Source organism: Crocodylus porosus, unplaced genomic scaffold (genome assembly GCF_001723895.1).
Source record: "Crocodylus porosus isolate Cpor-Errol unplaced genomic scaffold, CroPor_comp1, whole genome shotgun sequence".
Classification (NCBI taxonomy): domain Eukaryota; kingdom Metazoa; phylum Chordata; order Crocodylia; family Crocodylidae; genus Crocodylus; species Crocodylus porosus.
In genome coordinates, this window is record NW_017728943.1 from 105,349,698 (window position 1) to 105,360,330 (window position 10,633).

The 10,633-nt window shown below is 40.0% G+C and overlaps 1 protein-coding gene across 17 annotated transcripts in view; it reads right to left on the reverse strand.

The window, feature by feature from the left end:
* AFDN (afadin, adherens junction formation factor) overlaps nt 1-10,633 on the reverse strand; it is a 129,038-nt gene that overhangs the window by 17,061 nt on the left and 101,344 nt on the right. For 16 of the 17 annotated variants that reach the window (XM_019549929.1, XM_019549938.1, XM_019549936.1 and 13 more), the window contains 7 exons: nt 8,402-8,467; nt 8,164-8,237; nt 7,452-7,570; nt 5,855-6,049; nt 5,489-5,580; nt 4,868-5,056; nt 1,490-2,512 (listed from right to left, as the gene is read on the reverse strand). In XM_019549929.1, the coding sequence (XP_019405474.1) occupies nt 1,490-2,512; nt 4,868-5,056; nt 5,489-5,580; nt 5,855-6,049; nt 7,452-7,570; nt 8,164-8,237; nt 8,402-8,467 (1,758 nt within the window). The remainder of the gene's footprint in view (nt 1-1,489; nt 2,513-4,867; nt 5,057-5,488; nt 5,581-5,854; nt 6,050-7,451; nt 7,571-8,163; nt 8,238-8,401; nt 8,468-10,633) is intronic. The other variant, XM_019549932.1, reaches the window with a different exon arrangement.

The window sequence follows — 10,633 nt, forward strand, 5'->3', positions numbered from 1 at the left end:
GATTTGTTAGTTTAGCTGATTTAGAAAGATTTAAAAGCAAGAGAAATTGAAGACTTTCATACTATACTTATGCCATCTCTAGCCAATCAGGCAGATAATGCAAAAGAAGGGCAGCTCTTTAAAAAAAAAAAAAAAGAAAGAAATTAAGTAAAGTTTATTTCACTCTCTGTAGGACTTTTTACCTATTATATTTTGCAGTGGAAAAGTATAAAACCACCAATATTCTAAAACACTGAAAGAACTTCACCCATGACTAATATTTACATTAAATGCTTATGGAAAAGAATCCTATGTTAAGTTCATCTACAAAGCCTTTTAATGACACATGGCTTTGTAAGTCAAAGTTACAATAACATGTTAAAGCATTTTTGAGCAAATGGCAGTTACGTGGATTTTTATGCCCATGGATTTTTTATGAGACAATCACAGCATTAGCAATGCTGAGAATTAGTGGAAGTGCTTTGCCAAAGATACATTTAGTGTCTTCTTTCATCACTTCGCAAATGCAACATGTCTCAAACAAAAATTAAGTTCTCCACAAGAAAAATGTAACAACACAAACCATGGCAAGTGCAAAAAAACCCTCCAAACCCACCCAGGGTTAGCAAACCAAGCTGCCAAATCCTCAAGTCAAATACTCTTCTAAAATTGACAGCCATTCTTGAAGGTCAAGCAAACATGCATAAATATTTTTAGTTAGTGAGACTACTTATTTGTTTATCCTGGAGTTTTAGGTCAACTCCTGAAAAGATATGTTCAAGGTCCTAAGGAGATGGCTTTTTTTTAAGTTAATAACTGTTAACCTGTACATCTGTTAATTTATTGCATTATTAATCATAAAAAGAAAAATATAGCTTCTTTATGGAAATGACTTCTCAGTGAGGATAGAAAACAAGAAGTTTAGCAGACAAGCTTATCTGCAGCCAACACAGCAAAGACTTTAAAACTAGATGCAATCTAATTATAATATTTCATCTAACAGCTGCAAATACCCTGGCCTTGAGTAAAGAAGGCACAAAGAGTTACACAAAATACATAAAGAAACACTGTCTTTTTTTCAGTTCCCCTCCCTCAAGATCTTCAGAACGTATCTTACTAAATTTAAAACCAAAACAACCAGGAAACAAATGGAGGGTGTTACTTTAAAGGATTACAGCTAATTCTTTCCAACCAAACTTAACAGCCTATCTACTGGAGAATGCCATTTCCCCAAAAAGAATATCCTCTCCTACCCCAAAAAAAGTGTCCATTTCCAGCTGAAGCTCTGCAGTTAGTAACTTAGGACACTTTTATAATCCACCATCTCAATGATAAAATAAAAGTACCTTGGAGCACTTTTCCTTAGACAATTTTTAAGTAATGAAAGACAGGGACATCAGAAGTCCAGTTCTCCTCTATCTTGTGGTACGTTCTAACTTTGGGTAGGAATATTGCAATACAAATTTACAATAAAACACTTGTGTCTAGAAAGAATTACCCCCACTTTTACCCTTGCTCTTCTTTCAGCCTCAAGCCGCTGCATAATTAGCATGGTATCCACATCATCATCTTCTTCTTCTTCATCGTCTTCATCCTTTTGCTTTGACTCCTGAAGTCGTTTTTGGAACTGCCACTCAAGCATGAGTTTGCGTAGGCGGTCATTCTCCTCTGCTGTGCGATCAGGCTTGTTCTGAAGATCCTGAATCTCTTTGCTCAGCATGTCCACAATGTGCATCTGTTGCTGCTTCTCCAGCTTCTCCTTTGCATCCCGTTTCCAGGGATCAGGAGACAAGCTATCACTGGAAGATAGTTCTTCTTTGCTGATGGTAATGTACTGCAGATCTCTTCGCTCAATGGTTCGGGGTTGCTGTTGGGGCTGTAACTCTCGAATGACAGTTTCTTGGGACCTCTGCAATGTTGAAGGCTTTTCTGGTTTTACCTGCTGAACAGAAACAGGAGGAACCATAGGCTGAGAAGGAATTAGTGGCTGAGCCCGCATCTGGCCCAGTTTCCTCTCCTGCTCACGCCGTTTCCTCTCTCGTTCTTCCTCCAAACGTGCCTTTTCTTTTTCATACCATCGCTGATGTTCCTCTCTCTTTTTACGTTCTGCAGCAGCTACCTGGGAAGATGCTGGTGTTCCTAGCTGGTTTGGAGGGGGAGGAGGTGGAAGAGGCAAATCCATTTGCAGTTCATCAAATTCAGCTGCATAATGCACTGGTGGAGGTGGTGGTGGTGGGGGTAGGTCTGTTCTAATGGGCTGGGAAACTGCCACAGGGGTCGGCTGGCTGGTAGCTGGAGTTTTCCACCGGCCAGGTCCACTTTTAGTTAAACACGAACCAGGGGAAATAGGTTTGGATGAATGGTTCAGATGCTCTTGGCTAGATGTGCTGGAATCCACAGATGAATTCATCCACGGATCACTGTCTGACTTGCGATCAATGTACTCCACATCCTTCCGTATAACCACTTCCAAACGATTCCTCTCTGGCTGGAAAACTTTATCTCGCAGTTCTTCCTGAGAACGAGCCACACGCTGGAAAAAATAGAATACATTCAATCTGCATTAAAATTTATATGCAATAATAAAAATTGTTGGCTAACTGCAGTTCTACCAAGAAGTCTTTCTATTACTAGTCAAAAGTTTTTGGTAAAAGTTTAGTACTTTCATAACCAGCATGTTTCCCCCAAGACTCTCAGTTACTTAACATTACAAAACAACTCAAGCTTTTAAAAATCAGACAAGCCTTGGATGGCTTTGCAAGGTCTGAGACAATTGTGAAACTGCAACAGGAGAATCGGTGAAAACAAAGCAGAGCTTATGCCAATAAACTTCCCCATCGCACAAATTCTCAGGGCTATCCCTAACAACTCCTCCCCAATGCAACCACAGTGGGTCAGGCAGTTTGGAACAGTAGTAACTCAAGCACACTAACTCTCCAGCTCAGCTTCCAACTGCCTTGTCAAAACATTTCTCTTTTCTGAACACAAATACAAGGAATGCTGAGGGGGAGAGGGGACATCTGCGTGCTCCTCCCCACTATTTCCAACTAGAGACATTCTCTGTTACTGTCAGAGGGGACATGGGTGATCACGTCTTAATTTCACCTGTCTCCTGGGGATGTTCAGGATTTCTTTGTCTGTACCCTTGCACCATTTTGAAGATAATCAAGCACAAGAAACTGTTAAGTACGGTTACTGTATACCAGCTAGGAAAGTCCCGTTCCATTACAAACCCCCCTAGATGTGAAAATATTCAAAACCATGATGACAATGACTGTGCCTCTTAATTCTAAAATATTTTTCTCAAAACTAATACTCATACCTCAAAATTTTATGAAATCTTTGGGATTAAGCACAGAATGTACCAGCTAACAAGCAGCAAAATTGGAGCACCAATGACCTTAACTATGACCTCAAAAGAATGCCTTACTTGGGATAAAAGAGTGCATTTTTATGCTCTATTAGTCCAGTAGCTCCGAACACACAGCTATTTGTGTCAGATTAATTGTGAAAGTGCACCTAGCCAAACAGTTTGCTAACGACTTGTGCATTTACATAATAAAAACAAGCATTTCAAGGCAGCCAGCAATTTATTGGAACTTGCACAAGCATAGCTCCCACTAACTCAGCAGAAATAGTGCCTTCAAACCTAGTGATAATTTTCCTTGACTAGTTGTTATCTGGAAGAGCTCATTCAGCAAAATATGCTTTTACAATAAGTATTCTAAAACTGCCAGAAAGAAAAAAAAAAAAAAAAGAGTCTTTTCAAACAAAGATGAAATCCACAAGCTATTGCTGTAGAAAAGCAAAATCATTCTGAGATTTTTGAAGTCTGATTTACATCAGCTTTGAAATTAAAAATCCCTGATATGAAAACATATCATATACTAACAAAAACAAAACTTAACATATACATACAAAACACCTAACGCATATTTCTAGGTAATTTTGCTTTATCAAAACTGGCAGAATTTGGCCGCCACTCAAAGTGTGGGCGTCTAGTAGCCACTTGCTCTTTGTCAGGATCTGGAGTATTAATGTCTAATAATAATTTTTCCTTAGCTTTTTACCACTAATTTACACCATGGAAGTTAAGAACACAGGTTTAGCTTTCTAAAGTTGCAAACAGCTAGGCAAGCTGCAATATAACTACCATCTGCAAGTTAGCTGAGTCATACCAAGACGTTGAGTAATGATTGCAGGTAACAAATTATTACCATGCAATGCACTAGCATTACTGGTATGCATACATAAGGATTACTGTCATAAATGTGGCCTGCAAAATCAGTTCCTACCTTCTTTTTAGGATTCCTTCTTCACGTGCTGAGGCTCAATGGCGATTTTTAGCCACCACTTTTAAACCTTTTCTGTGCTTACTTGAAATGTGAAAGTGATTAAGGGACTAGCCTGGGACTTGAGAGAAATAGGTTCAATTCCCTGCTCCCCTAACAGATTTCCTGTATGACTTCAGACAATAAACATGGGGATAGCAGTACTTCACAAACTTTACAGGGGTAGAGATAAACGCATTTAAGATTGAGGGGCACTTGGACTCTATAGTAGTAATGTTCATCTCAATTCAAATGAGAGAACTTGAAATATAATTTGTATTTCTGAAGTAAACATTTTATTGAGGACAATGGGTTGGTCTTGAAATTGAGAGATTTCTTTACTCTCTTTAAAAAAAGAATTCAGCAAGTTTCTACAAACTTGCATAGGGGCTGGGACTTCTCTTTGCTTTCTGCAAAAAAACCCCAAAACACTCCCCCGCCCTCTGGAAGCCTTGAGATGTTTTAAAAGAGAAACCTTAGCACTCTAAACAAGTGCCTTGAGTGATCTGCTAGAGAAAGAGCAAGGCTTTTTAGATCTTGTAATACAAATTTCTAACCTGCATTGCAGCACTGATTGAGTGACTACTCTCTGCCTGGACTTGTGTTTTTTCTTCATAATTTGGCCACTGATTCTGAGCAGGACCCATTCGATCTTGAGACTTGGAAGCTGGGAATGTGAAATACTCTCTGGTGTAGGTTTGTGTGGGAATAGGATAAGCTTCAGGTCTTGCTGGCGGTGTCTGTTCCTGTAAAAGGTAGAGGACAAACTACACTTAATCAATTCTGTACACAATGATTTTAATTTGCAATTTTTAAAAAGCAAATTTTCTAAACATGGTTTTCAATTTCATCTTAAGCTAAATGAATAGAAGCCTAAAATTAGTCTAAAATGAAATATGCTGTAAGTTTTGACTCAAGTACACACCGCTTATTGCATACATTTATTTCTAACAAACAAGTCTGAATACTAATGCTATGACAAAAACTTGGTGATAATCTTCAGCAGTGTGCCAATAATATAATCTCGTTAAGTCACAGTGAAAAAGAATAAATACAAATCACTGTTCAGTGACATTCGGTTAACATTCTTCACTGAAACTTCTGCTTAACTCAAGCACAGTACTTCTATTGATATTTAAAGGATGTTAACAGCCAATCTTTTGTTTGCCACTTCTGACCTCTGTACAAAGATTTCCAGTAGAGACTGAAGTTATCTTGGTGGTTGTTCCAGAAGCATAAGCATTCTTTCCTCCAGGACTGGGAGGCTGATCTATTGAAGAATTAAAGGAGGCATTGTTAAATGAAAATTAGTAGCAAGCATTTACATCCTATTTAATAAGATATCAGCCAATGAAAATTCAGCAATAATAATGCTGCAATTTAGTTTCACTTTTACTAAAATTACCCGCACTACTGTTATGACAGTGTCAGTATTTTAAGTAAATCGTTTTAACCATTCATACCTCTCCCTCTTTTTAGGGGAAGAAAACTGCAAGAAAAATAAATGTTCAGTAGAATAATAAAACAATTAGACTTTTGCTTACTTGCCACATTCGGACTGGAGCGGTGATCAGCTCGATTCTTCATTAATCTGTCGTCCCCTGGAAGCTTCTTTGGTTCATTGTACTCTGTCCAAGGCAGCTGAGGGCTCTCAGGTGACCCATTTTGAGCAGAGTTATTATACAGCTCGAAGCCTTCACTCTTTGGTCGGGGTTTACCTGCGCCACGCCGGTCAGAAACTGCAACAGGTTAGGATCTATACATTATTTTCCTCCCATTCCATCTGCACAATCACCACCCAGTTTATTCCTTTACAAAACACTGAACCTTATGCTTTTCATATCAGCATATGTTTTGCTGTAAGTTTTTCAGCTACACAATCCCACTCTTGTGTTGACAGCATAACATTCTTTTGATTCACAGGCTTCCAAAAGGATTTTGCAACAGACACCAAAAAATTTGGCAAAGCCAGGTGCAACTTTTACTGAAAGAAATCTCTAGATTAATCTGAAAGGCATATGGTGTCTGAAGCAGTGCTGTAAGCTGGGGTAATAAGGGTTTATTCTTTTAACCCTTTCCTTTCTATGCAATTCTATACTCAACTTTGGAAAGCTCCCACATGTACTGTATTATTCACATAAAAGTTCTATAAAGTTGTCACTAGGCCATGAAAACACCGATTCTTAAAGGAATCCCCATCATATTGGGGAGAAAAAAGGCAATCATAAAAGCAAGAGAGACTAGATACAGAAAATTAAGAACAGCCATTTCAAAGGCTTCTGAGTTTGGAAAAACAAAGACCAAATATGGTACAATGGCTTCTGACTTGCTTTTCTTTTCTTTTTTTCTTTAAACTAGATATGACAAGTATTACCACTTCTTCAGCAAGCAGTATTTTTTCAAGAGCGGAGTTTTTTGTTTTTTTTTTTTTAAAGGAAAGAAAAAAAAATTCCCTGAATTCTAGGCCTCTCCATTTATTTAGAGCAAATCCCTCCAAGATGGATCTATGCTTAAACAACTTGCAAAAGTCGAATTTCAGCTTCTTTAAGAATAATGCACTTACTTACTATTAGACATGTAACTAATATAATATTCTATGCAGTATGTAAAAATAAGCTGGATCTTCTGGAAGAATAGGTATGTTTCCTGTCCGTGGCTTTTGTGACTTACCAAGAGAAGGGCATTTATGTATTTTCTCTCTCTCACCTAATCGTCCTAAAAATACCCAATTTCTCAGTCTTACCCACAGAAACCTTTGTGCACCTTTGGATGAGCTAAATTTAATACATAATACATACACTGCATCTGGAAGATGCCTTTTTTCTTTTTACATTGTCCCACTTTCTGAACTGGGACAGATTATTTCTTCATTTCATGAACGTGCTTAAAATTTCTTTAGGGCATCAATTCAAGCAAGCATATGACCACCATGTGATACTAAACTATATGGTTATAACATGCTCAGGTGATTTCCAGAACTGCGACAGAAGAGATGAAATTACATAGTTGGTAATCCTACATGCTAATTCAAAAGACACTAGCATTAATTCTGTAACACCAAGCTCCTGGCAAATACTGCATCTTCTACATTCACATGTACTTCAAAAGCATTATGAAAATGTTATTCAATTAATCGTTTACCTCTCTGCATCATTGGGGATGGTTGGTTAAGCAGGGTTGCCAGACCATGATAAATTGCTCCTTGCTTTGCTACTTCCAGGGTCACTACAGAACCTGTTCTTGTCATGAGTTCTGCTGCCCTGTGATAAGAGTCAAGAACAACTAACTAAGCACAATGCCATTTAAATTAGCACCTCTCTATACAATCCTTTCTATGCCACTGCTACTACAGGTACTATTCAACAATGTTCTTTCCACACCCTCAGCTTTGTACTTAAAAGCACTGATTCTTCCTGGGAGATTAGAAAAGAGTACCAAGTTGATTTAAGAATATAAAAGAGCAATTATATAGACAGTTACCAATCTTAAATTTCAGCAGTTCATACCAAATGCCAAAATACTTAAAAATTTAGAACTAGAATCTAGAGCTAGAAATTGGCTTAAAACCTCTATTCCAACTTAAGACTCAAAACTCCAAGAACAACATTTTTTCCTCGTATAGATCCCTTTATTACAGCTATGGAAATACTCATCTAAAACTATGGAAGGAATTCAGTGGTAGGCCTTTATCACTGAAGATGCATACAATACATTTAATAAGACAATAGAGAGAAATATCCTAAAATCCAACTCTCATTTCTTTCATTACACTACCAGAGCTCTTATTCACTGTGGTCTATAATATACCAGTATTGACTTCCTCTACACACACCTGATAAAAAGTATACTGTACCTTTCTTGGGACAGCCCCACCAAACTTCTACCATCCACACTGAGCAGTTGATCCCCTGCTGCCAGGCGACCATCCTAATTACAAGTTGAGGAAAGAAAACATTCTTTAAACCTATATGAGATAAATATCAATACATTTTAACAACCAAATAGAAAATTAAAAACATTTCTACTAGAGCTACCTCTCCATTAGACATTTTCATATTTTAACAGTTTTAATATTTATAAACTTTACTAACCACATCTGCAGCACCTCCTTTTACAACAGATTTGACATAGATTCCAAGTTTATCTTGACCTGCACCCTGCAGAAAGAAAGATATTTCTCAGTGGTTACACTCAGATCACTTCTCTTGTAAGCTAACTTTCCATAAATCTGAATCATGGTATGCCTGATACTGGCTTCTCAATGGTTTTACACATCCCAAAGTTACCTAAAAAAAAAAAAACGAGCTGACTGCAATATAGAAGAGGTTCACATCTTTTAGATACCAAGAAAAGTAAAAGGTGTTAATTATAGGATTTTCTGAAAAACAGTCAAGACAAAAGATATTTGGTTCCATGACAAACAAAGCAACAAGAACAAAAAAGACCCACTGAGTTATGTTTAATATTTATTTTATTCCTTAATGAAAAAAATCCTCATTTGTCATTTTAGAGGCAAGTTGTATCCTTGCTGTAACCCTAAGATCATGTGGCACATCAGAATGTTACACTGCTCATATGGTAATGAAACAGAGGCCAGACAGGAGTTCATGTGTTCCAGCCCCGACTAGAGAGGTAGATAGGTAAGGTCTCCAGCCAGGGGCACTAGAGAGCTGCTCCCTGGGCCACAGAGCTTTATAGAAGCCCATCAATATAACCTGTCCTTTAGCTTGCCCAGGAAGGGGCAGGATGTCAGTAGGAAGTCACCTGGCTTTAAAAAAAAAGTCACTATGCATATGGACTGGGATCCCAGTCTGAGCAGGCAGAAAGCAAGGATTAGCTGATCCTCTGCTCATAGTTACTGGAAGCAGAGAGGAGCAGCAGCTGGGGAACTCATTCTCCACCTGGCAATCTCAGACTAGAGTTTCACCTGGCTGCTCCAGTCCCCTCCCAGACTGGTTTAGGAGGGGAGGGGGGCAGTGAGGGCAAATCCCCTAGCCTGTTCCCTAAACTGGGCAGTTCCCAACCTGGCGAAGAAGCAGGCAACAATGCCTCACTGATCCCTTACCCCTCCAGACCAGACCTACAAGCATTCATTCTTGCAAGGGAGATCTTCCAGATTTGACACCTGGAAGATAGATTTTTCTCCCAGAAAGGATATGATTCCCCAGGGGAGAAACTGAAGGTGCTTGTCACTGCTGGGAGAACAGCAATTCTCCTGGTAGAAATCGAATGCTTTTACATGGCCAGAGGATAGCTGGTGATTTATTTAACCTTGAGGGGACATAAAGAAAAAGAATAAAAACATTCTTTGGGACTAGGGTCTGCCTTTTCTCATGTACCTGTGAAGGACCCAGCAAAGAAAGATGTGACCGCTTGATGATAATGTAACAAAAATAAATAAAACAATGACGACCAGGGATCCGAGTTTGCTGTTTCCCAAGGAAAAAAACCCACAGATTTTCTCTTTAACCTGAGAAAAATGCAGATTTTTCTCAGTTAAAAAGGGAACTCTGCCAGCCTGCAAAGAGCCCTCTACAGGCAGGCAAAGTTCCAGCCTGCAAGGGGCTGGGGGTGGGGGTTATAGGGGACAGCCAAGCAGGAGATGCCATGTGTACGTGTGCACTTACACACACACACACACACACACACACAGCGCCACCAGGTAAGTCTGGCAGGGGGAGAGGGATTTAGGCCCCCATAGGGAAGAAGGAAGGAAGGAAGGGAAGGAGAGAGTTGGGCAGGGCTGGGGCTGAGTTGTGCAGAGTTGTGCCCCTCACTGCTGCCAGCCAGGCAGGGGTCCCACGCCATGGCAGTGTGGAGCTCCCAGCAGCACTCTTCCCCACCCAGCCTCACTCTGCCCTGCTGTACTGGGTCCCACCTGCTGGGCTGCCAAGGCCCTGGGAGGGGCAGGTGGGGAGCCCAAACCCACAGCATGCAGCCCGCATCCATCCCCACCCCCCATTCTGGCTGTGTTGGCTATGGGGGAGGGGGAGTCAGGCTCCAAACTCTGCTCCACTGCAGCAGCTGCCACCTCCTGCAAGCAGCAGCCAGGGCTTGGGTGTTGCCGACCACACCCACAGCCCCATAGTCCTGGAAGGTGAGGGCCCCCTCTGTCAGGGCTGGGGGGCACCAGTAAGGGTAGGGGGGTTGTGGCTTGGGAGCGAGGGGCCTGCATCCTGGTTAGCAAAGGAAGCAAGGGAAGCTCTGATTATCCATGATAAAAAACCTAAAATCAAACACCAAAATTTAAAGATACTTAGAATGTATTCTATTTTATTACAGTGACTTAGGCACTGGTAGGCTTCCAACCTGTAAATATATCA